The sequence below is a fragment of the Ornithorhynchus anatinus genome, chromosome 2 (assembly GCF_004115215.2).
Source record: "Ornithorhynchus anatinus isolate Pmale09 chromosome 2, mOrnAna1.pri.v4, whole genome shotgun sequence".
Classification (NCBI taxonomy): Eukaryota; Metazoa; Chordata; class Mammalia; order Monotremata; family Ornithorhynchidae; genus Ornithorhynchus; species Ornithorhynchus anatinus.
In genome coordinates, this window is record NC_041729.1 from 136,005,179 (window position 1) to 136,031,913 (window position 26,735).

Genomic DNA, 26,735 nt, shown 5'->3' on the forward strand with positions numbered 1-26,735 from the left:
GGGTGGGTTGGATGTTTGGAAGGGTGGGAACCAGGAGGCTCTGGCACTCCGAGAATTCTTCCCTCCACCGAGACCGGATCTCCCGGGACGAGGAAATGGCAGCAGCCAAAGACCGGCCCGTCTTCCTTTTGAATGTTATCGTTCCCGAGAACAATCCCTCAAATATCTGCTACTTCCAATCTTCTAGAGGTGCAGGATGCAGGACTTTCCAACTGGTGAAATGCCCGCGGTTAAGGGGCCCGATTGGAGCCTACGGAATGATGCATAGGGTGCCGGGGAAGGCGAACGTGGAATTGTTATTCATTCAATCGTATTTATTGAGCGTTTACTAAATACTAAGAGCTTGGGAGAGTACAGTATAACAACGAACAGACACATTCCTGCCCACGACGAGCTCACAGTCCAGTAAAGGTTCACAGGATCAGGATCCGGAGCCCTGTGTAGCTCGAGATTGTCCGCTTCCAAACAAAGGGAAATGTGTCTGCATCCGGTGCAGAGGGAAGCAAGTGGAAGTTGTCCTTCCAGGAAGTGATAGAAGCCAAAAATCTCAGTAAGTGTTTGGTTTTTTTTAATTGGTATTTGATAAGCACTTACTTTGTGCCAGGCACTGCACTAAATGCTGGGGTAGGTATAAATTAATCAGGCCGGGCACAGCCCCTGACCCAAGTGGGGCTCACGATCCCAATCCCCATTTTACAGATGAGGAAACAGCGGCCCAGAGAGGTGAAGTGACTTTTCCAAGGTCACACGGCAGACAGGTGGCTCCGCTGGGATGAGAACGCAGTTCTTTCTGACTCCCGGTCCCGTGCTCTATCTACCAAAATAATAATAATGATGTTGGTATTTGTTAAGCGCTTACTCTCTGCAGAGCGCCGTTCTAAGCGCTGGGGAAGATACAAGGTAATCCGATTGTCCCACGTGAGGCTCACAGCCTTAATCCCCATTTTACAGTTGAGGTAACTGAGGCGCAGAGAAGTGAAGTGACTTAATGATAATGTTGGTATTTGTTAAGCGCTTACTATGTGCAGAGCACCGTTCTAAGCGCTGGGGTAGACACAGGGGAATCAGGTTGTCCCACGTGGGGCTCGCAGTTAATCCCCATTTTACAGATGAGGTCACTGAGGCACGGAGAAGTGAAGTGACTCGCCTCCAGTCACACAGCTGACGAGTGGCAGAGCCGGAATTCGAACCCATGGCCTCTGCCTCCCAGGCCCCTGCTCTTTCCAGTGAGCCACGTTGCTTCTCTTCCATTTTTAAGAGAAGCCTGGAGAAATTAAATAATAAATAATAGTAATAATAATAATGGAGTTTTTGAAGTGATTATTATGTGCCAGGCACGGCATTAAGCACTGGGGTAGATACAAGCAAACTGAGTCGGACACTGTCCCTGTCCCACGTGGGGCTCACATTCTCAATCCCCATTTTTCAGATGAGGTAACTGAGGTTCAGAGAAGTGAAGTGTTTTGCCCAAGGCTAAACAGCAGACAAGTGGCAAAAGCAGGATTAGAACCCATGACCTTCTCTGACTCCCCGGTCCGTGATCTATCCACTGCACCGGGGAGCGCCAAGCTTTACCTAAGGGCTTACTGGAGGATGGTTTGGGATGTTTGGTTTATCCCTAAGTGTCAGTTCTAGGATCCAAGAAGCCAAGGAGTTGTTCTTGTCTGTCCGTCTCCCCCGATTAGACCGTAAGCCCGTCAAAGGGCAAGGGACCGTCTCTATCTGTTACCGATCTGTCCATTCCAAGCGCTCAGTACAGTGCTCTGCACATAGGAAGCGCTCAATAAATACTATTGAATGAATGAATGAATGAGGGCAATCATACAGTTCCTCCAAGAGGCCTTCCATGTTTAAGAGAAGCCTGGAGAAATTCATGACCAGGTAATAATAATGGAATTTTTGAAGCGCTTACTGTGCAACAGGCACTATACTAAGTGGGGCTCACCGTCTCAAATCCTCATTTTACAGACGAGGGAACTGAGGCCCAGAGAGGTGAAGTGACTTTTCCAAGGTCACACAGCAGACAGGTGGCTCCTCCGGGATGAGAACGCGGGCAAATCGAGTTGGACACAGTCCCCGTCCCTTGCGGGGCTCACGGTCCCAATCCCCATTTTCCGGGTGAGGTGATTGAGGCACGGAGAAGTGAAGAGACTTGTCCAAGGTCACACAGCAGACGTGTGGCTGAGCCAGGATCAGAACCCACAACCTTCTGACCCCTGGCCTGTGCTCTATCCACTATGCTATAGGGCATAATAATAATAATTAGGGTACTTGTTAAGCCCTTATTATGTGCCAAGCACTGTTGTAAGCGCTGGGGTAGATACAAGTTAACCAAGTAGGACACAGTCCCTGTCCCACATGGGGTTCACACTCTTAACCCCCATTTTACAGATGAGGTAACAGAGGCCCAGAGAAGCGAAGGGACTCGCCCACGCTCGCCCGGCAGACTTAGGGGAAGCAGCGTGGCTCAGCGGAAAGAGCCCGGGCTTGGGAGTCAGAGATCATGGGTTCGAATCCCGGCTCTGCCACTTGGCAGCTGTGTGACTGTGGGCAAGTGACTTCACTTCTCTGTACCTCAGTTACTTCATCTGGAAAATGGGGATTAAGACTGTGAGCGCTTCACGTGGGTACCCTGTACCTACCCCAGCGCTTAGAACGGTGCTCTGCACATAGTAAGCGCTTAACAAATACCAACATTATTATTATTATTATGGCAGAACTCAAGTCCTTCTGATTCCCAGGCCCATGCTCGATCCACTAAGCCCCACTGGGGGACTCAGATATGTCGGGGATGAGGAAGATCCATCGATTCATTCATTCAATAGTATTTATTGAGCGCTTCCTATGTGCAGAGCACTGTACTAAGCGCTTGGAACGGACAAATCGGCAACAGATAGAGACGGTTCCTGCCCTTTGACGGGCTTACGGTCTAATCGGGGGAGATCCAGTCTCCGGGGCCCAGGAGGACCTCGCTGTGCCCGGGACAAAGACCCCGGGGACCCCGGAGCGCAGCGGGTAGAGTGGACCGAGGCCCTGGAGGCACAGAATCCATCCCTCGGGGCATTCATCCGGCAGAGACGCTGGACCGTTCCTCGTGGGATAAATCATTCCTGAAGTGTGGTCCATCTGGTGCGTCTCTTTCTTTTCGGAGGCCTTCTGAAAGGAAAAACAGACAGGAAATGACATATTCCTCCGGTGCGGGCAAGTGGCCCACCCCGTCGTTAGTCATCCGCCGGCTATGCGGGTCCCGAGCAGTGGAGAAGAAAGGGGTCGTGCAGGGAGGAGGGACCATCCGGTCTCTCTCCGTCTGCTTTCTGTTTCCCCTCCGAAGCGTCCCCAAAGGAAAAACTAAAGCGTGTAATCCCGAGGAGGGGAGAGATCTTGCAAGGTGAAGTCAGCTTGCTTCCCAGCCTTGTCCCCCGAGCCATGGACTCCCAGAAACCAAACTTAAAACTCTTTTTTTCTTATGGGGCTTGTTAAGCTCTTCCTATGTGCCACGCATTGTACTAAGGGCTGGGTAATAATAATAATGTTGGTATTCGTTAAGCGCTTACTATGTGCAGAGCGCCGTTCTAAGCGCTGGGGGAGGTACAGGGTCATCAGGTCGTCCCACGTGAGGCTCACGGTTAATCCCCATTTTACAGACGAGGGAACCGAGGCCCAGAGAAGTGAAGCGACTCGCCCACAGTCCCACAGCCGACAAGGGGCAGAGCCGGGAGTCGAACTCACGACCTCTGACTCCGAAGCCCGGGCTCTTTCCACTGAGCCGCGCTGCTTCCCGCAAGATACAAGATAGTTTGGATGTAGTCCCTTTTTCCCACAGGGGATACTCCCATTTTACAGGTGAGGGAAACGAGGCATAGGGAAGGGAAGTGACCTGTTCAAAGTCACACAGCAGTCACTTGGCACAGTGGGGATTAGAACCCAGAGCCTTCCGACCCCCAAGCCTATGCTGTAACCACCAGACCACCCTGCTTCTCAGCCCTTCTGCACAAGCTGAGCTTGCCCCGCTGGATCACTGGCAATTTCAGAGCCTTTGGGGAAGCAGCGTGGCTCAGTGGAAAGAGCCCGGGCTTGGGAGTCAGAGGTCATGGGTTCGAATCCCCGCTCCGCCGCTTGTCAGCTGTGTGACTGTGGGCGAGTCACTTCACTTCTCTGTGCCTCAGTTACCTCGTCTGTAAAATGGGGATTAAGACGGAGTGCCATGTGGGACGACCTGAGTTCCTTGTATTCCCCCCCACCCCACTGCTTAGAACAGTGCTTTGCACATAGTGAGCGCTCAACAAATGCCGTTATCATCATCGTCGTCATTACAAACGTCCTACAGGCCTCGCGGAAATACCCAATCATACCCCAGCTGCCCCGGAAGAAACGATTTGAGCCTGGGGGTGTTCGTGCACCCCGCTCCTGACATGTCCCAAGTCGGAATTCATTCATTCACTCAGTAGTATTTATTGAGCGCTTACTATGTGCAAAGCACTGTACTAAGCACTGGGAATGTACCAATCGGTAACAGTTGAGATGATGGAGGTCAAGGTGGTCCTTCCATCCCACATGGAGGCCGTTATCGGTCCCAGGGGCTTCCCGATGCCCTGACGCCAGGCAAATCAGACACTTTAGGTGGGTGAAAAAACTAGAGGGGCAGAGGCCAAAGGGTGGAGATAAGAAGCAATCAGAAATGTAAGAGCAGAGATAAGAAGCAAATGAGAAACATCGAGGCCTAGTGGATATGACAGGGGCCCGAGAGTCAGAGGGACCTGGGTTCTAATCTCGGCTCCACCACTTGTCTGCTGCGGGAACGTTGGGAAAGTCACTTAAGTTCCCTGGGCCTCAGTTACCTCATCTGTAAAATGGAGATTGAGTCTGGGAGCCCCATGTGTGACAGGGGCTGTGTCCAACTTGATTAACTCGTATCTACCCCAGGACTTGGCACAGTACGGGGTCACATAATAAACACCTAACAAATACCATTAAAAAGAAATAATAAAATTAAAACAAGGGCCTGGGAGGCAGAGGACCCGGGTTCTATTCCCAGGACTCCCACATGTCTGCTGTGTGACTTTGGGGGAGTCACTTAGCTTCTCTGCGCCTCAGTAACCTCGTCGATAAAATGGGGATTAAGGAAGCAGCGTGGCTCAGTGGAAAGAGCCCGGGCTTCGGAGTCGGAGGTCACGGGTTCGACTCCCGGCTCTGCCGCTTGTCAGCTGTGGGACTGCGGGCGAGTCACTTCACTCCTCTGGGCCTCGGTTCCCTCATCTGTAAAATGGGGATTAAAACTGTGCGAGCCCCACGTGGGACAACCTGATTATCCTGTATCTCCCCCAGCGCTTAGAACGGTGCTCGGCACCTAGTAAGCGCTTAACAAATACCAACATCATTATTAATATTACTTAGACTTGTGCCTCATGTGGGACAGGGACGGTATCCAACCTGATTAACTTGTATCTACCCCAGCACTTAGATCAGTGTTTGGCACATCGTAAATGCTCAACAAGTGCCAAATTAATTAATTAATCAGATAAGCACCGGGAGATGGGGCAGAGATAAAAGCAGAGGTGGGGCAGAGATAAGAGTAGAGGTAAGGAAGAGTGATCTGAGCAGAGATGAAAGGGCAGCGATAAGAGCAGAAATGAGTAGGCAGAGATAAGAAAGAGGGGCACAGCTGAGAGGCAGAGAGGAGCAGGCAGAGATAACAGCAGAGATGAAATGGAAGAGATAAAAACAGAAATGAATAAGCAGAGATAAAAGGTAGAGGGGAGCAGGCAGAGATAAGAACAGAATTAAGAAGACAATGGGAATTTCACTTATCTGGGTGACTCACCTCCACCTGCAGCCCCTCAAATCCCCTGGGTAGACGGTGCAGACCACTTGTCCCTCAAGCTGGGATAATAATAATAATAATGTTGGTGTTTGTTAAGCGCTTACTATGTGCAGAGCACTGTTCTAAGCGCTGGGGAATCAGGTTGTCCCACGTGGGGCTCACGGTCTTAATCCCCATTTTACGGAGGAGGGAACGGAGGCCCAGAGAAGTGAAGTGACTTGCCCACAGTCACACAGCTGCCAAGTGGCAGAGCCGGGATTCGGACCCATGACCTCCGACTCCAAAGCCCGGCCTCTTTCCACTGAGCCGCGCTGCTCAGTGGGATCCCCAGTCAGAGACTAGAACTCATTATTTAGGGGTCAGAAGAAGATGGGGAGTTGGAGCTCTCTCAAGGCCTCCGAGTCAGAAGGTCGTGGGTTCTAATCCCGGCTCCACCATTTGTCTGCTGGGAGACCTTGGGCAAATCACTTAGCTTCTCTGGGCCTCAGTTACCTCATCTGTAAAAATCGCAGGTTAAGGCCGAGAGCCCAATGTGGGACACCTGATTAACCTGATCTACCCCAGTGCTTAGAACAGTGCTTGGCGCCGGCACTCCCCTTCTAGACTGTGAGCCTGTTGTCGGGTAGAGATTGTCTCTCTCTGTTGCCGAATTGTCCTTTCCAAGTGCTTAGTACAGTGCTCTGCACCCAGTAAACGCTCAATAAATACGAATGAAAGAATGAACGGCACGGTCATAGTACGTAGTAAGGGCTTAACAAGAACCGTAATTATTATTAATTATTACTATTATCATTATTAAGGTCCTCCCAGACCATGCCAGTGGTGGGTGATCTCCCTTCAGGGTGGAGGAGCAAAGCTGGGCCCAAGATGGGATCCGGGACAGAAATCGGATGGGATCCAGGTGTCGGGCAGCCCCCTCCGCTCCGATCTTCTCGGGGCCAGCTCCCGCCCGGAGCTCTCCAACCCCGGGGGGCAAACGCCGACCGGCTCCGAAGGGTCTCCGGCCACCTACTGCCCGGGTCCAGCCCGCCCGGTGGAGGCCGAGCCTACCACACCACCACCCACCGGCCACCGATCCCTGCCGCTAATGAAGAATGTTGGTATTTGTCAAGCGCTTACTATGTGCCGAGCACTGTTCTAAGCGCTGGGGTAGACACAGGGGAATCAGGTCGTCCCACGTGGGGCTCACAGTCTTCATCCCCATTTTACGGATGAGGTCACTGAGGCACAGAGAAGTTAAGTGACTTGCCCACGGTCACCCAGCTGACACGTGGCAGAGCTGGGATACAAACCCATGACCTCTGACTCCAAAGCCCGTGCTCTTTCCACTGAGCCACGCTGCTTCTCAATGAATGAATTTCCATTCAGACCCAGCCCCTCCATCGGGTCCTGAAGGCCACGGCTAATGATACAGTCTTACCCAAGACCCCATCGGTGGCCAGCGACAGTAATCCGTGGCTCAGTGGAAAGAGCCCGGGCTTCGGAGTCAGGGGTCAGGGGTTCGATTCCCGGCTCTGCCACTCGTCAGCTGTGTGACTGTGGGCGAGTCACTTCACTTCTCCGTGCCTCAGTTACCTCGTCTGTAAAATGGGGATTAACTGTGAGCCTCGCGTGGGACAACCCGATGACCCTGTACCTCCCCCAGTGCTTAGAACAGTGCTCTGCGCATAGTAGGCGCTTAACAAATACCAACATTGTTATTATTTTCATTATCCTATACATTCATTCAATCGTATTCATTCATTCATTCAATAGTATTTATTGAGCGCTTACTATGTGCAGAGCACTGTACTAAGCGCTTGGAATGTATAAATGGGCAACAGATAGAGACGGTCCCTGCCCACTGACGGGCTTACGGTCTAATCGGGGGAGACGGACGGACAAAAACAATAGCAATAAATAGAATCGAGGGGATGTACATCTCATTAAAACAATAGCAATAAATAGAATCAAGAGGATGTGCATCTCATTAACAAAATAAATAGGGTAATAAAAATATATACAATTGAGCGGACGAGCAGAGTGGTGAGGGCAGGGGAAGGGAGGGGGGATGAACAGAGGGAAAGGGGGGGAAGAGGGGGCTTAGCTGAGGGGAGGTGAAGGCGGGGGCAGCGAGGCAGCAGAGGGAGCAGAGGGAAAAGGGGAAGCTCAGCCTGGGAAGGCCTCTTGGAGGAGGTGAGCTCTAAGTAAGGCTTTGAAGAGAGGAAGAGAATTAGTTTGGCGGAGGTGAAGAGCGCTTACTGTGTGCAGAGCTCTGTACTTAGTACTTGGAAAGGTCAATTCGGCAAGAGACAGTCCCTACCCAAGGATGGGCTCAGTTTATTATAATAATAATAATGTTGGTATTTGTTAAGCGCTTACTATGAGCAGAGCACTGTTCTAAGCACCGGGATAGATACGGGGTCATCAGGCGGTCCCACTCGAGGCTCACGGTCTTCATCCCCATTATCCAGATGAGGTAACTGAGGCACCGAGAAGTGAAGTGACTTGCCCACAGTCACACAGCTGCCAAGTGGCAGGGCTGGGATTCAGACCCGTGACTTCTGACCCCCAAGCCCGGGCTCTTTCCACTGAGCCAAGCTGCTTCTCGTATGCATCCCGGCCTTCAGTCGATTGATCGATTGAGCGCTTACTGGGTGCAGAGCACCATATTAATCTCTTGGGAGAGGACAGTATAGCAGAGTTGCAGACCCGTTCCCTGTAACGTCTACGGGAGCCAAGCATGGAAACACCCCTGGAATCGGCTCCGACTCCTCAGCGGCCTACGACCTCCTTGGGCACAGGGCAGAAGCCGGCACACTGGGGCAGGATTCAATCTCCGCCCGAAACATCCAAGCTGGGCTTCTGTTTGCTGCCCGTGACCCCAGATGGGATAAGGTTTTCACATTAAAAAAAAAAATTGTGGTATTTGTTAAGTGCTTACTATGGGCAAAGCACTGTTCTAAGCGCTGGGGGATACAAAGTGATCAGGTTGTCCCGTGTGGGGCTCACAGTTGTTTTTTTTAATCCCCATTTGACAGATGAGGTAACTGAGGCACAGAGAAGTGAAGTGACCTGCCCCAGGTCACACAGCTGACTAGTGGCGGAGCCGGGATTCGAACCCGTGACCTCTGACTCCCAAGCCCGCGCTCTTTCCGCTGAGCCACGCTGCTTCTCAAACTCGGCTGCCATGGAGCGGGTTCGAAGTTCCACCTCCGCCTCCTCCCTCCCGGAGGCGACTCCTCGGGAGGGCCGCTGGCTCGGGCTTGGGAGTCAGGGGACACGGGTTCTAATCCCGGCTCCACCACTTGTCTGCCGTGTGACCTGGGCCAAGTCACTTTTCTCTGTGCCTCAGTTACCTCGTGTGTCAAACGGGGATTAAGACTGTGAACCCCATGTGGGACAACCCGATTACCCTGTATCTCTCCCAGCGCTTAGAACAGTGCTCGGAACATAGTAAGCGCTTAAATACCAACACTATTATTATTATCATTATCGCTGTTGGGTAGATGGCACTTGCTCCCCCGGTACCACTGCCAAGCCACCCGGGGGAAGGCGGCTCACGGAAATGAGCGTGACTCTCTTGGGCTTTGTTTGCCAGCCGGGGAGGGGGCTGAGGATTTGAACACGGGTCCAGCTAAGACTTGGACGGGGGCTTTCGCCCGCCCTCCTCCCTCCCCACCTCCACTGAGCCTGGCGGGCACCCTCTGTTTCCAATGTGGGGAAGAAGGATTGCCAAGGCGGGCTTGTCCACGAAGGAAGGGGAGGGGAGATGAAAGGGAGACTTTTGAGCAGAGGGAGCAATTAAAACAGCAGCTGGATAGAGAGGCATTTGAGGTGAGTAGGATCCCAGAGCTGAGAAAAGCCCCGCGGAGTTTTCCAGCGAAAGCAGCCGGGGTTTCTCGTCCCGCCTGCCCAAGCGGGCGAGACAAGAAAGCAGTGCGGTCTAACGGCTAGATCACGGGGCCGGGAGTAAGAAGGACCTGGGTTCCAATCCCTGCCCTGCCCCTCGTCTGCTGCATGACCTTGGTGGGCAAGTCGCTTAACTTCTCTGTGCCTCAGTTCCTTCAGCTGTAAAATGGGGACTGTGAGTCCCATGTGGGTCGTGGACTGTATCCAAGCTGATTAGCTTGTATCTACACCAGTGCTTAGTACAGTGCCTTGCACAAAGTAAGCACTTACCAAGTGCCGTTTAAAAAATCTGGAGCTTATTATCATAGCTTGTATCTGCACCAGTGCTTAGTACAGTGCCTTGCACAAAGTAAGCACTTACCAAGTGCCGTTTAAAAAATCTGGAGCTTATTATCATTTTTATAATGATAATGCTTGTGATATTTAAGTGCTTACTGTGTGCCAAGCACTTTTCTAAACACCGGAACAGACACAAGATAATCATAGCTTCCCTGGGGCTCACAGTCTAACTAGGAGGGGGAACGGGTATCAAATCCCCATTCTGCAGATGAGACAACTGAGGCATAGAGAATTTAAGTGATTTGGCCGAGGTCACTAAATAGGTAAGGTTAGCTGGGATTAGAACCCAGGTCCCGACTCCCAGGCTCATGCTCCATCCACTAGGCCACACTGGGTCCCGGGGTTCCAGGCAGAAGTGACCGTGGCTCAAACCGCTGCTGTGGTGACTGAGTAAGTGGCCCAGAGGACCCGGGAAATCCCCACCCAACTCCGGGCTTACGCCGAAGGGCCTCAGTTGGTTGAACACGGCTGATCTGGGCCCCTGCCCTCTCCCTGCTTCCTGTCCCCTCGCCTTATGCAGCCGGTTGTTGCCGGGTGCAGTCACCTGTCTGATTCGGCGCCTGAGCCAGAGTGAGGTTGGGAATGAGAATCCAAGCCAAGTTGGTTGAGCAAGCGAGCAGAGCCCGCTAGACCTCAGGTTCTCAGTCGGAATTACGAGGCCCGCGGGGACATGCGTCACAGAACTGCAGGGGACTGGCCATTTTGGCAGGTGATGGCCTCAGAGGGACGGGGTGGGGCGAGGACTCCCACCGCTGCGAAGCCCCTAGTCTGGTCTCCGGAGAGGTGAGATCTTCAGGGGGGTCCGGGAAGAAATGGAGAAGCCAAGGTCGGCGCAGGAGAAAAGAGACCGCCAGAGTGGCCACAGCGGTTCGGTCTTCGATTCCACCTCCGGAAAGGATTTCGGGAGGGATCCGAGGGCACATTTACACGATGGGGCAACCTTGAGGCTTGCAGAGTTAAAAAGAGGAGAAAAGCTATCCCTGGGGTCCCAGTCGAGGCAGCCAGAGACAGACAGAGGGCCAATCCCCCAATCAAGCAATGAGTCAGTCGTGTTTATTGAGTCCTTACCGTGTGCAGAGCACTGAACTAAGCCCTTGGAAGAGTACAGTGAAACAGAGTTGGTAGACACGTTCCCTGCCCACAACAAGCTTACAGCCTAGAGAGGGAGACAGACATTAATGTCAATAAATTGTGGACGTGTATGTGAGTGCTGTGACCCCACTCCCTAAGCGGAGCCCGCCACGGGCTGTTTCCTCCCCAGATACCTGGCGCTCTATGCCTACAAGCCCCAGAAGAACGACGAGCTGGAGCTCCGCAAGGGAGAGATGTACCGGGTCATCGAGAAGTGTCAGGACGGCTGGTTCAAGGGGACCTCGCTGCGCACCGGCATCTCGGGCGTTTTCCCTGGGAACTACGTGACCCCCGTGTCCAGGTGAGGAGCCCGTCCTGACCCTCCTCCAGCACGGCGGCGCCCTGGCCCAGGCCCCGCTCGGTCCCCGGAGAGGCATCTTGTCCTCAGGTTGCGATCCCAACCGAAAGGATTGAGACCGATGGGGCAGGAGGGTGCCAGCCGCCATGTTCCCAACAAAATCCCTGGGGTGGCGGCGGACCCCGCTCACCCCTCCGATGACAATACACACCGGGGAGCAGCCTCAGGGATGGGGCGTCTCCCAGCGCCATCACAGATTTCCACCTCTGCTGCCCGGGCTGGAAGGAAACGGACGCTTTTTCTCCGTCGGCACTGGCTCCCGGCGCAATCTCCCTCCTTGGACTGTCCGGAGCCAAGGCTAGGGTCTCACTGAGGTGGTCTGACGGGCAGTGTGGCTAGTGGTCCCACCCCTCCCCACCTCCCAGCCCAGGGAAGGAAAGACGCCGGCAGCCGTGGCCACGGCGGTGAATGCCCCATCCTACCTACCCAGTCTGCCCTGTCTCCATCCTCGCTGCTGCAAGACAAGCGGGAAATGGGCAGTGTCACCAGGAGGGAAACAAAATCACCCGGAGGGGAATGGCATTGGCTACGGAACCCAGCCCGGGCCTGAGGGAGGGCACACCGATCCGCCCGTACTGGCTACGGCCCTGGGGGTCAGCTTGCCCAAGTCCCACCCTCCCATCTTAGCTGCAGCCCCCAAAGCCCCTGCTTGAATCCACCCCTGCCAGGAAGAGGCACCATTTTACGAGGGTCTTGACCTGAGGAAGAGACGGGACCCGACCCGACTGAGGAGGAAAAGAGCATGAAGCAGGGAGAAAGGAATGAGGGCGACTGGGACGGTTGGGATGTTCGCCTCACCCCCAGAAACAGGAAGAAGATGACATGGTGGATCTCTGGGGAAATCTGCAGGTTTAACCCTGACTCCCCTTGATTTTCAGGGTGCCCCTAGGAGGGGCCGGGCCGGCCCGAAATCACCCGGCAGGGGGGTCGCCGTTGGCCAAAGGAGGCCCGGGGGCGGCCGGTCCTGGAGTCGGGAGTCTCCCCCATCCGGCCGCGGCGTCCCGGCCGGCGGTCCCCGTCCCCCAGCACCAGGTCGCCTCTCCACCGACGAGCGGCTGCCTGAGGTATTCGGCTCAGCCGGCCGCCAGCCCGGTCCGGGGCTCCGCACAGATGGGTGAGTGACTCGTCACCAGCCGTTGCCTGTTTGTTTTCTTTTTCTTTTTTTTTATGGTATTTTTAAGCCCTTATTTTGTCCCGGGCACTGTTCTAAACTCTGGGACAGGTAATCCGGTCGCACACAGTCCCCGTCCCATGTGGGGCTCACGGGAGCTTTACAGATGAGATCACTGAGGCACAGAGAAGCAAAGTGACTTACCCAAGGTCATACAGCCACACAGCAGACGTGTGGCGGAGCCGGGATTAGAACCCAGGTCCTCTGCCTCTCATGTCTGTGCTCTATCCACTAGACCACACTGCCTCTCCACACTGGTCCCCCCCCCCCCCCCCATGGTCCTCAGGTTGGTCAAAGCAGGAGTCGTAGACTCCCCACCTAAACTGCACTTGATTTGCAGACAGAGGAGGTTTTGTTTGCGGGATCAAGCTCTTTAACGTATCCGGGCAATAGGCTTAGGATTTATGAGCACATTCTATTCAGGGCAAACTTTGGAGTGGAGAATATTATTTTTATTGAGAGTATTTTTTGTGTTTCTGAGGCCCTTGAACCCCTCCAGTTCTTTGGGGACAAAATAATTACAGGTTCGGATGGAACGTCTCCCCAGCACAACAGAATAATAATGTCTCAGATTAAATTGCATAATGTTAGATTGGGCACTTAATAGGAAATCGTGTCTGTGTTTACGAGCTTTTATACTCCTGTCAAGCCAGAGTCAGGTGAAAACAGTTGTTATTACCTGGGCCCTGATTTAGTCTCTCTCCTTTTCGCTCAAGACCAGCATGGAAATTAAGGATTAAAGGCAGTTTGTCCACCCCAGTGAGGGATCCAAATGGCTTATGCTGTCAGAGATCTGCAAATTCAGTATCGGGCGAGCCACACGGCGGTTGTAAAGTACAATACTGATCCTGGGACCTCGATCAGGAATCTGAGACCTTCCCTCCCTCTTTCCTGAGAAGCAGCGTAGCCTACCGGAAAGAGTATAGGCCTGGGAGGCAAAGGACCTGGATTCTCACCTTAGCTCTGTCCCTTACTGGCCGTGAGACCTTGGACAAGTCACTTCCCTCCTCTGGGCTCCCTCTTTCCTGAAAGCGGCATGGTCTGGTGGAAAAAGCACGAGGCTGGGAGTCAGAGGACCTGGGTTCTAACCTTGGCTCCACCCCTTACTGGCTGTGTGACCATGGGCAAGGCACTTTGCTTCTCTGGGCCTCAGTCCCCTAATTTGCAAAATGGGGATTCAATATCTCTTCTCCCTCCTACTTAGACTGTGCGCCCCAGGTGGGACCTGATTATCTTGTATCGGTCAGTACGGTGCTTGACGCATAGTAAGCGCTTAACAGGTACCACGGTTATCATTATTATTAATATTATTCCTTCCAGAGGACAGCACAAAGGTAGGTCTTGATTCACCAGAGAGCGACACACAAGTACACACACACACGCACCCATTTTCCCTAGGAGGTTAGGGATCAATCGGTGACATTTATTGAGTGTTTACTGTGTGCAGAGCGATGTTCTCGGCTCTTGGGAGAGCACAGTATAAACAGAGTTGATAGATACGTTCCCTGTCGGCAATGAGCGTACAGTCCAGGTGGGGAGACAGACATTAATACAAACAAATAATTTATAATGCGTCCTGTACATACCCAGAACGTTGGAGCGCAAGTGAGCTTGGTCATCCTATCATCACCTGAGGTGTGCGGCGTGGCTCAGTGGAAAGAGCCCGGGCTTGGGAGTCAGAGGTCATAGGTTCAGATCCCGGCTCTGCTACTTGTCAGCTGTGTGACTTTGGGCAAGTCACTTAACTTCTCTGTGCCTCAGTTACCCCATCTGTAAAATGGGGATTAAGACCGTGAGCCCCACGTGAGACAACCTGATCACCTTGTATCCTCCCCAGCGATCAGCACAGTGCTTTGCGTATAGTAAGCGCTTAACAAATGCCATCATCGTTATCATCATGATTAGTGAGGAGACAACATTCCCTGCCCTTGAGGAGCTTACACTCTGATAACCAACCATAATTAGAGGACGCGCATCTTAAGGTGGCCCGGTGGCTCAGTTCCCCGGGTGGAAACTAGGGCAGGTGGTGGGATCGATGAGCTGTCGGGAGATCTCCGAGGAGAGGGGTTGCCCATAGGCAGGGGACGGTACAGAGGGCAACCGAGGGCAGCACAGGGCCGCCTCTCCCTAAGGTGCCTGAGAGCCGTGCAGTGTAACTGGGGTCCGTGAACTAACAGGGCATTTGTTCTCTCCTCCCCAACCCTCCTTCCCGCCTGTCTGCCCAGCTGCTCACTCCTCCGCCCAGGTCCCGGACCGGCCCACGGCCACAGTGTCCCCGCTTCGCACCCCGAACTCTCCCTCCCGCCTCCCGGCCTCCTCCATCAGGCCCCATCCGGGGACCTCTCCGCAGCTCGTCCAGCCGGCCCCGGCCGCCCCCGGAGCCCCGGGGCCCCGGCCCGTGATCCCCTTAACGTCGGCGGCGGCCGCCATCACGCCTCCCAACGTCAGCGCGGCCCACCTGAGCAGGGAGGCCGGGCCCGGGCCCGGGGGCGGCCCGCCCACCTCCAGCCCGACCAATTCAGCCTGTAAAGCCGAAGAGAAGAACAACGAAAAGGTAAAACCCGCACCCGCTCTTCTCCCCCGCTCGGGTTCCCCTGGCACGGCCGGGATTTGGATAGAACTGGGCCCTGCGAGTCAGAAGGACCTGAGTTCTAATACCGCCTCTCGTGTGAGACCTCGGGCAAGCTGCTTCACTTCTCTGTGACTCAGTTAACTCATTTGTAAAACGAGCCTCAAGACTGGGCGCCCCATGTGGGACGGGGACTGGGTCCAACCTGATTTGCTTGTATCCACCACAGCGCTTAGTATAGTGCCTGGCATAAAGTAAGTACTTAACACATACTACAGTTATTAGTATTGTTATTATCCATTACAAGATGGCCAGTAGCCGGGGTCCCGAGCCCATCCACCGGGAGGGGAGAGGAGGGTGGGAAGGGGAAAGGGAGACGTCTAGGCAGCAGAAGTCTTGCCCTGCTATGTTTCTCTCTGTCTCTCTGTCTCTGTCTCTTTCACTCTCCCTTTTTTTTATGGCATTTAAGTGTTTACTATGAGCCAGGCTCTGTCCTAAGCACTGGGGTGGAAACAAGCCAAACCAGTCCATTTTCAATATGGGGCTCACAGTCTTCATCCCCATTTCACAGAGGAGGTAACCGAGGCACAGAGAAGTGACATGACTTGCCCATGGGAAGCAACATGGACTAGCAGAAAGAGCCCGGGCCTGGGAGTCACAGGACCTGCGTCCTAAATCCCGGCTCTGCCACTTGTCTGCTTTGTGACCTTGGGCAAGTCACTATACTTTTTGGTGCCTCAGCTTCCTTAACTGTAAAATGGGGATTCAATACCTGTTCTCCGTCCTACTTGCACTGTGCGCCTCGTGTGGGACGGGGACTGTGTCCGACCTAATTATCACGTACCTACCTGAGTGCTTAGAAGACACATAGCGCCATAAAGAATGGCGGATCTGGGATTAGGCCAGTGGTCCCTCTTCTAGCTCCCTCTCCCACCTCCCAGAATTGAGGCTAACTCCACCCACCTTATCAGAAGGGGCCTTACCCACCCTCCCAGTAAGTAGCATCCTGGGCTTCCACTACTGAGCAGGGAGAGCGAAACAGGGCATCGGTCAACCTGAGCATCCAAGAGACGCATTGACTCTTGCCCTCTCCCAGATGCCCTCCCACCCGGGCCTCACCCAATTCTCCCCTCCCCTGCCCCAGGGACAACACAGAACCTATGAGTTGAACCCGACATGATGCTAAAATTACACACACAAATTCATTCATTCATTCATAGTTATTGAGCGCTTACTGCGTGCAGGGCACTGCGCTAAGCGCTTGGAGTGTACAATTCGGCAACAGATAGAGGCGATCCCTGCCCAACAATGAACTCGCAGTCTAAAAGGGGGAGTCAGACAACAAAACGAAACAAGTAGTCAGGCATCAATACCGTCAAGATAAATGGAATCATAGATCTATACACGTCATTAATAAAATAGAGTAATAAATAATATATACAAGTATGCACAAGTGCTGTGGGGAGGGGAAGGGGATAGAGCAGAGGGAGGGAGTAAGGGGAGTGGGAAGGGGAGGAGGGGCAGAGGGAAAGGGAGGGCTCGGTCCGGGAAGGCCTCCTGAAGGAGGTGAGCTCTCAGGAGGGCCTTGAAGACGGGAAGAGAGTTAGTTTGGCGGATGTGAGGAGGCCAGGGGTCGACGGCGGGACAGGTGAGAATGAGGCACGGTGAGGAGGTTAGGGACAGAGGAGTGGAGTGTATGGGGTGGGCTGTAGGAGAGAAGGGAGGTGAGATAGGAGGGGTCAGGTGATGGAGAGCTCTGAAGCCGAGAGTGAGGAGTTTTTGTTTCATGCCAAGGTTGATAGGCAACCACTGGAGGTTTTTGAGGAGGGGAGTGACGTGCCCAGAGCGTTTCCGTAGAGAGATAATCCCGGCAGTGGAATGAAGTATAGAATGGAGCGGGGAGAGACAGGAGGATGGGAGATCAGAGAGGATCCCGTTATACAGACCTGTATAAATCTCACAGTCACTCATTGTGGGGAGGGAATGTGTTATATTGTCCTCTCCAAAGCGCTCAATAAATATGATTGACTGACTGACCATCGGGAGCATCTTCTAAAGATGCCTCTGAGCTTGAAAGCCCCCTGGGGGAGCACAGGTTGCTGAAATGGAGACTCGGAATCCCTCTTCTCTGACCACACTTAGCCTGGACGAAGAATGTTCTTTATTGAGCCGTCATTCGGGCGGTAGGCGGCAACGGGCGTTGGGTTCGCTTCTGCCTCTTTCCCTCACAACCCTGCTTTCTCGATTTCAGTGGGCCAGGCTGGTCTCCTCACATCGGGGACTCCCCGCTTTTTCGATCGCAGTGGGCGAGGCCGGTCTCTCCATGTCGGGGATTACCAGCTTTCGCCTCAGTGCTCCCTTTGAGCGGACGCTCTACTGGTGTCTTCCGTCCCCTCGTTCTCAGTTGCCCAATTTCAGCTGACCGCGGAGCAGGTCCTACCGACCTCCCTGTCCCGCGTGCCCCGCCCAGCCGAGCCTTGCAGCGGTGCGGTTCGCGGCGGGTCTGCCCTCTGGTTACCGTCGCCAGGATAGGGAGGAGGCGAGAGGCAGACCGGATTTCCAGCTCACCTGTGCCAGATCCCTCCACCCGGTTGGGTGCGATTCATTTATGTGTCAGCCCAGCTATGTGCAGCCCGGGAGGCCAACCCTCAAAGGTTTCCCTCATCTCTCGGAGGGGCGCGAACCTAGAATGATTGGCGGCGATCGCCTGAGCACTTTCAGCGGCACTTGTGAGGTCCCTGTGGGCAGGGACCGAGTCTACCAACTCTTTTGCGCTCTGCCAAGTGCTTAGTACAGGGCTCTGCACCCAGGTTCTGACTCCCAGGCCTGTGCTCGAACCAGTAGGCCACGCCGCTTTTCCAAGCAGCGTGTATTGAGATTTCAACAAAACAGACTGCTTCTCGCCCACCCGCTTCTCCCACTCCGATCCTTGGAGATTTAAACTCTTCGTTGATATTGCCTCTGATCTCCCAGCCATCCCTTTCCTTTCTCTTCTCAATTCTGCTGCTTCGCCCCCCCCCCCCCCAGTAATACCCCAGTGTAGACTCACCACCCCGAAGCGTCTTGAAACACCGCCCCTTCTCTAGAGAACCAGATGCGGCCTAGTGGAAAGAACACGGGCCTGGGAGTGAGGACTTGGGTTCTGATCTCCGCACCGCCACTCGCCTGCTGTGTGTGTTCTTGGGTGAATCACATAAATTTCTCTGGGCCTCAATCTCCTCACCTGTAAAATGGGGATTCAAAGCCTGTTCTCCCTCCTACTTAGAAAGTGAATGCTGGTTGGGACAAGAATTGGGTCCAACCAGATTAGCTCGCATCTACCCCAGCTCTTAGTACTGTGCTTGAAACATAGAAAGCACTGAACAAATACCATAAAATTTAGTAGTAGTAGTAATATTATCATTATTAGTATTATTATTATTACTTTCAACTTACCACTATCGGACCCCGATCACCTCACCTGCCTCCTTCTTCGCACCCCCTTTCCTGATCTCTAAATCCACCCTAAAACCGTGAAGCAGCATGGTCTAATGGGTAGAGCAGGGACCTGGTTGCCAGAAGACCTGGGTTCTACCCCAGCTCTGCCACTTGCCTGCCGCGTGACCTTGGGCAAGTCACTTTACTTCTCTGTGCCTCATCTGTAAAATAGGATTAAGACTGTGAGCCCTGTGTGGGACAGGGTTGTGTCAAATCCGACTATCTTATATCTACCCCAGCGCTTAGAACGGTGCCTACCGCACAGTAAGCGCTTAACAAATACCATAATTAATAAATTATAATATAATAATAAATCTCCTCCTCCTCCTACCTTTCCTGACTTAGTCAATAACACCACCATCCTCCCTGATCCGGAAACACAGAATCTCAGCTTCATCGATCAATCAGCGGTATTTATTGAGGGTTTACTACGTGCAGGGTGATGTTCCAAGTTCTTAGGAGAGTACAGTACCACAGAATTAGCAGATACACTCCCTGCCCTGAATGAATTTAGCTAAATCCTTGACTCTTCACCCCTCTTCAACACTTACATGCAATGGATTGTTAAATCCCGCTGATTCTTCCTACCGATATTCTGGATCCACCCCTTCCTCTCAATTAATCAATCTCTTAATGGTATATATTAAGCTTTTAGTATATTAAAATATTATTACATGTTTTTAATATGTGCAGAGCACTCTCAATAATAATAGTAATAACTGTGGCATTTGTTAAGTGCTTACTGTGTGCCAAGCGTTGAATTAAGCCCTGGTGTAACTACAATAATAATAATAAGGTTGGTGTTTGTTAAGCGCTTACTACGTGCAGAGCACTGTTCTAAGCGCTAGGGTAGATATAGGCGAATGAGGTTGTCCCACGTGAGGCTCACAGTCTTCATCCCCATTTTACAGATGAGGGAACTGAGGCCCAGAGAAGTGAAGTGATTTGCCCACAGTCACACAGCTGACAGGGGCAGAGCCGGGATTCGAACCCATGACCTCTGACTCCCAAGCCCAGTCTCTTTCCACTGAGTCACGCGCATCCAGGTCCCACATGGAACTCCCAGTCTAAGTAGGGGGGAGACAGGTATTGAATTCCCATTTTGCAGGTGAGGGAACTGAGGAACAGAGAAGTTAAGGGACTGGCGCAAGGTCTCAGAGCAGGTCTGCGATGGAATTGGGATTAGAACTCAGGTCCTCTGACTCCCAGGACCGTGCTCTTTCCACTAGACCACACTGCTTCCGTACAGAACTGAACCAAGTGCTGTAACATCTGGGTTTAAGGGTTTGTGGGGCAGGGGGGCAGCTGGTGGTGAGCTCTAGCTCTGCTCATAAGGCAGCTAGACTCTTATATCAGCCTCCTCACCAGCCTCCCTGCCTCCAGCCTCTCCCCCTCCACGCTAAGTTATCAGGTTGTCCCACGTGGGGCTCACAGTCTTCATCCCCATTTTACAGATGAGGGAACTGAGGCACAGAGAAGTGAGGTGACTTGCCCAGAGTTATCAGGTTGTCCCACGTGGGGCTCACAGTCTTCATCCCCATTTTACAGATGAGGTCGCTGAGGCCCAGAGAAGTGAAGTGACTTGCCCAAAGTCACACAGCTGACAAGAGGCCGAGTCGGGATTCGAACGCATGACCTCTGACTCCAAAGCCCGTGCTCTTTCCACTGAGCCACGCTGCTTCTCTTCAGTAAGCGCTGAGCTGACCGGGGCCAGGGATGTGGCCACTTCTCCTGGAGCCCTGGACCGTGGCCATTCGGGGACCCCAACTCTCTGCCCCCCGAAAGGACCCTGGAGTGGTCAGCACGGTGGACCACCGGGAGCCGGAGTTCAGCGTCCGGACCCTCCTATCCGGGTGGTTGGGGAGACCCCCCAAGCCGGGGCCACTGGGGACATTCTCCATCCTCCCAGACGTATCCCAAGCGGTTCGCTCTCCCCCTTGGTTTTCCGCTCGGCCGTCGGTCATCAGCGTGACATCGGCAGGGCCTCACACGGGCCTCTCTCTGTCAGACTCCGCTCGGAAGCGAATCGTGTCCCTCCTTTAGATGCAGCACGGGCCTGGGAGTCAGAAGGTCATGGGTCTGCCACTTGTCTGCTGGGTGACCTTGGGCAAGTCACTTCACACCTCTGTGCCTCATTTACTTCACCTGTAAAATGGGGGGTTGAGACTCTGAACCCTACGTGGGTTCAACCCGATCGGCTTGCATCCCCCCAGCGCTCAGCTCAGGGCCCGGCACATAGCAAGCACTTGACAAATACCACTGTTGTTATTATGTGCCATGTGCGCTTAACGGTCATTATTCTTTAGACAGCACAGGGTTCAGGGTCTAAAGATCCCGGAGGAGTGGGGTGGGTGGGGTGAGTAGGAAGGTCACTGCCGGAGATCACAGCGGGCCCCGGAACCAACCCGACCAAGCCGTGTTTGGAAACGGGCCGTGCGCCGCCAGAGCGAGACGCTCGGCCCGCATTCCCGCTGAGGACGCCGAAATTAGCTTTAATGAAGCTGCAGCAAGCCTCCGATACCTGGTGAGTGGCACGGAATAAACATTCGGGCGACAGCGGGAGATCTTAGAGTCGGGGAGGCGGACTTTGACTGAGGTCGGTCAGGGTTCTCAGATTAACGCGACTGGGCCTTCGCCTCGACATCCGTGAGAACCCTGTTCTTCTCCCGGCTCGGTGAATTCTGGAACGGACGAAATGGATCCCCCTCTAGACTGTAAGCACGTTGTGGCCCGGGACTGTCTCTGTTATATTGTTATCTTTTACCCTTCCAAGCACTTAGTACAGTGATCTGCACACAATAAGCGCTCGATAAATACAACTGATTGATTGCTGCAGCAAAATCCATCACAGTTATTGAGCGCTTGCTGGGACGAGAGAACGGTACTAAGCGCTTGGAGTGGCTCAGAGGAAAGAGCACGGGCTTGGAAGTCAGAGGTCATGGGTTTGAATCCCGGCTCTGCCGCTTGTCAGCTGTGTGACTGTGGGCGAGCCACTTCACTTCTCTGGGCCTCAGTTACCCCATCTGTAAAACGGGGATTAACCGTGAGCCTCACGTGGGACAACCTGATGACCCTGTATCTCCCCCGGCGCTTAGAACAGTGCTCTGCACGTAGTAAGCGCTTAACGAATACCAACATTATTATTACGATATAACAGAGTTAGTGGACACGTCCCCTCCCACACGGAGCTTAGAGTCTAGAGGGGGAGTCAGACGTTGATATAAATAAATTATAGATATATGCATAATCCCCATTTTACAGTTGAGGTAACTGAGGCACAGAGAAATGAAGTGATTTTTCCAAGGTCACCCAGCAGAGAAGTGGCAGAACTGAGAATAGAACCCAGGTCCTTCTAACTCACAGGCCCCTGCTCTATCCACTAGGCAACGTTACTTCTCAATTATATATATTAAGAACAGTGGGAGTGAGGGGGTTGAAGAAGCAGTGTGGCTCAGTGGAGAGAGCCCAGACCTGGGAATCCGAGGTCATGGGTTCGAGTCCCGGCTCTGCCACTCGTCAGCCGTGTGACGGTGGGCGAGTCACTTCACTTCTCCGGGCCTCAGTGACCTCATCTGTAAAACGGGGATTAACCGTGAGCCTCACGTGGGACAACCCGATGACCCTGTGTCTACCCCGGCGCTTAGAACAGTGCTCTGCACATAGTAAGCGCTTTAACAAATACCAACATTATTATTATAAGAGGTGCAAATCCAGGTACAGGCGCAAGGAAGAAGGGAGTGGGAGAAGAGGAAACGAGGGATTCGTTGGGGAAGGCCTCTTGAAAGAGCTATGATTTTAGGAGGGGTTTGGACTTGGGGAGAGTGGTTGTCGGTCAGATATGAAGGGGAAGGGAGTTCCAAGCCGGGGGCAGGATGTGGGCAAAGGGTTGGCAAAGGTAGCAGAACTTTTTGTTTGTTTGTGTTTTCTGGAATTTCTGAAGTGCTTACTATGTGCCACGCACTGTTCTAAGCTCCTGGACAGATACGAGGTAATCAGACTGGACACAGTCCCTGTCCCACGTGGATCTTACAGTCATAACCCCCATTTTACAGTTGTGGTAACCGAGGCCTAGAGAAATTAAGTGATTTTTCCCAAGGTCACCCAGCAGACAAGTGGTGGAGCAGGATTCGAATCCAGGTCTTTCTAACTCCCAAGCCCCTGTTCTATCCACTAGGCACCATTACTTCCCAATTATTTCCTCAAGGGTTGTCCAGGTAACCTCAAAGAGGCTCCCTCCTTCTAGGCTGAGTAGGCTCAGGTGTTGCTAAATCTTCAAAATTCCAATAAATAACAATAATAATAACTGTGTTTATTAAGTGCTTACAATGTCCCAAGCACTGTGGTAGATGTAGGACAATCGGATTCCACCAAAGTAGGAAGGAGAACAGATATCTGGAGAAGCAGCGTGGCTCGGTGGAAAGAGCCTGGGCTTGGGAGTCAGAAGTCATGGGTTCTAATCCCGGCTCTGCCGCTTATCAGCTGTGTGACTGTGGGCGAGTCACTTCACTTCTCTGTGCCTCAGTTCCCTCCTCCGTCAAATGGGGATTAACCGTGAGCCTCACGTGGGACCACCTGATGACCCTGTATCTCCCCCAGCGCTTAGAACAGTGCTCTGCACGTAGTAAGCGCTTAACAGGCACCGACGTTATTATTATTACCCAGCGCTTAGAACAGTGCTCGGCACATAGTAAGCGCTTAACAGATGCCGACATTATTTATTTCTTTTATTATTATATTAAATTCCCATTTTGCAAATGAGGGAACAGAGGCGCAAAGAATTTAAGTGACTTGCCCGAGACCAGACAGCAGGCAAGTGGCGGAGTCAAAATTGGAACCCAGGTCCTCTGACTCCGAGTCCCGTGTTCGTTCCACTGGTCCTCACCGCTTCTCCGTTATTTCCTCAAGAGCTCTTAGGAGACTCATTCATTCCCTCTCATGGCAACGATTCTGTTCTTCAGCTCCTGGAACACCTGCCAAGTTTATGCGATTAAGGAAGTTTACCTCAAGAAAGGGACTGTTAAAGCCCTCCCTATCCATTCACTCTGGAGTAGGGCTGAGCTCTCCTAAATTTAGATTCCATTTCATCCAAGAGAGGGGAAAGCGCGATACTGGGGTCTCCTTACAAGCAGGTGGATGGGAGTGGGAGAGGGGAGGTTTTCCTTCTCAGAGTGGGAGAGATTTATGTTCTTTCTCCTGCCCGTCTGTGCCCCTAAACCGGCTCAGTGGAAAGAGCCCGGGCTTGGGAGTCCGAAGTCATGGGTTCGAATCCCGGCTCTGCCACTTGTCAGCTGTGTGACCGTGGGTGAGTCACTTCACTTCTCTGGGCCCCGGTGACCTCATCTGGGAAACGGGGATTAAGACCGTGAGCCTCACGTGGGGCAACCTGATGACCCCCTGTACCTAACCAGCGCTTAGAAGGCTCAGTGGAAAGAGCCCGGGCTTGGGAGTCAGAGGTCATGGGTTCGAATCCCGGCTCTGCCGCTTGTCAGCTGTGTGGCCGTGGGCAAGTCACTTCACTTCTCTGGGCCTCAGTTACCTCATCTGTAAAATGGGGATGAAGATTGTGAGCCTCATGTGGGACAATCTGATTACCTCGTACACCCCAGCGCTTAGAACAGTGCTCTGCACCTAGTAAGCGCTTAACAAATGCCAACATTATTATTATTATTAGAACAGTGCTCTGCACATAGCAAGCGCTTAAAAATACCAACGTTATTATTGTTCTTATTATCATCATCATCATGAGGAGCAGCATGGCTTAGTGGAAAGAACATGGGCCTGGAAGTCAAAGAACCTGAGTTCCAATCTCGGCTCCGCCGACTGCTTGCTGTGTGACCTTGGGGCAAATCATTTAACTACCTTCTCTGTGCCTCAGTTTCTTCCACCGTATAAAGGGGATTAAATACCTGTTCTCCCTCCTACTTAGACTGTGAGGCCTATGTGGTGCAGGGACTGTATCTAATTTGATCTATTTGATCTTGTATCTATTCCGGTGCTTAAAACACTGCTTGACAAGCACTTAACAAATACTACAATAATAATCGGTAGCAGCAGCAGCAGCAGCAGCAGCAGCAGCAGCAGCAGCAGCAGCAGATCGACTTGAGTGTCTTCTGTGTGAAAAGTTCCAAACTGGGTGCCTTTTGTGTGCAGAGTGCTGTACTGAGCACCTGATGTGTGTATTCATTCATTCACTCGGTCGTATTTATTGAGCGCTTACTGTGTGCAGAGCACTGTCCTAAGCCCTCGGAATGTACAATTCGGCAACAGATAGAGACGATCCCTGCCCAACGACGGGCTCACGGTCTAAAAGGGGGAGACAGACAGTAAAACAAAACAAGTAGACGGGCATCAGTACCACCCAAATAAATAGAATCATAGATATATATACATTATTAATAAAATAGAGTAATAAATAATATATACAAATATACGCAAGTGCTGTGGGGAGGCGAAGGGGGTAGAACAGAGGGAAGGAGTAGGGGGAATGGGGAGGGGAGGAGGGAAAGGGAGGGCTCGGTCCGGGAAGGCCTCCTGGAGGAGGTGAGCTCTCCGGAGGGCTTTGAAGAGGGGAAGAGAGTCAGTTTGGCGGAGGTGAGGAGGGAGGGCGTTCCAGGTCGGCGGTAGGACGTGGGCCCGGGGTCGGCGGCGGGACGGGCGGGAACGAGGCCCGGCGAGGAGGTGAGCGGCGGCAGAGGAGCGGAGCGTGCGGGCTGGGCTGGAGGAGGAGAGAAGGGAGGTGAGGTGGGAGGGGGCAAGGGGATGGGGAGCTTCCAAAGTGGTACGAGAAGGGAGGGTCCGGGCTGTAGAATCTGCTGACACACTGCTGCCGGGGCATCTCTTCACTGAGTTTGGAGAACATCTCCACATTTTGGAAAAAATTGGGCAGAGTTTTGGAGGAAATCTCTATATCTGTGGGATTTAACTGCCTGAACATGAACCTGGGGTTCTGCTCCTTGAGGTCTGGCCTCTAAACTCTGTAAATTCAATGTTACTGTGACTCCCTAATACAAGTAGTAGCGGAAGTAGAAATGCTAATAGTAATAGCGTTGAGAAGCAGCGTGGCTCAGTGGAAAGAGCCCGGGCTTAGGAGTCAGAGGTCATGGGTTCTAATCCCGGCTCCGCCACCTGTCAGCTGTGTGACGTTGGGCAAGTCACTTCACTTCTCGACGCCTCAGTGAACTCATCTGTCAAATGGGGATCAAGACTGTGACCCTCAGGTGGGACAACCTGATCACCCTGTATCTACCCCAGCGCTTAGAACAGTGCTCAGCACAAAGTAAGCGCTTAAATACCAACATTATTAGTACTATCAGTAGAAATAGTCTCCCCATTACCCCTATTCCCTCCCTCTGCTCTACCCCTCTCCCCACAGCACCTGCGTTTATATGTACATATTTATTATTTTATTATTCTCTTGATTTTATTAATGATGTGGATATATCTCTAATTCTACTTATTTATTCTGATGCTACTGATGCCTGCCTACTTGTCAGAGAAGCAGCGTGGCGCAGTGGAAACAGCACGGGCTTTGGAGTCAGGGCTCATGAGTTCGAATCCCAGCTCTGCCACTTGTCAGCTGTGTGACTGTGGGCAAGTCACTTCACTTCTCTGGGCCTCAGTTCCCTCATCTGTAAAATGGGGATGAAGACCGTGAGCCCCACGTGGGACAACCTGATTCCCCTGTGTTTACCCCAGTGCTTAGAACAGTGCTCGGCACATAGTAAGCGCTTAACAAATACCAACATTATTATTATTATTATTATTGTTTTGTTTTGTTGTCTGTCTCCCCCCCTTTCTAGACTGTGAGCCCGTTGTTGAGTAGGGATTGGCTCTGTTGCCGAATTGTTCTTTCCAAGCGCTTAGTACAGTGCTCTGCACACAGTAAGCACTCAATAAATACAATTGAATGAAGGAATCAATAGTAGTAGTTGTACTATCACAATAAAGCAGCGTGGCTCAGTGGAAAGAGCCCAGGCTT

At 52.7% G+C, this 26,735-nt stretch overlaps 1 protein-coding gene across 1 annotated transcript in view; it reads left to right on the forward strand.

Annotated features, from left to right (window-relative positions):
* Window positions 1-26,735, forward strand: part of SH3RF3 (SH3 domain containing ring finger 3) — a 122,422-nt gene that overhangs the window by 58,019 nt on the left and 37,668 nt on the right. Inside the window, exons 6-8 of the mRNA XM_039911207.1 lie at window positions 11,313-11,483; window positions 12,419-12,654; window positions 14,937-15,265. Of these exons, the coding sequence (XP_039767141.1) occupies window positions 11,313-11,483; window positions 12,419-12,654; window positions 14,937-15,265 (736 nt within the window). The remainder of the gene's footprint in view (window positions 1-11,312; window positions 11,484-12,418; window positions 12,655-14,936; window positions 15,266-26,735) is intronic.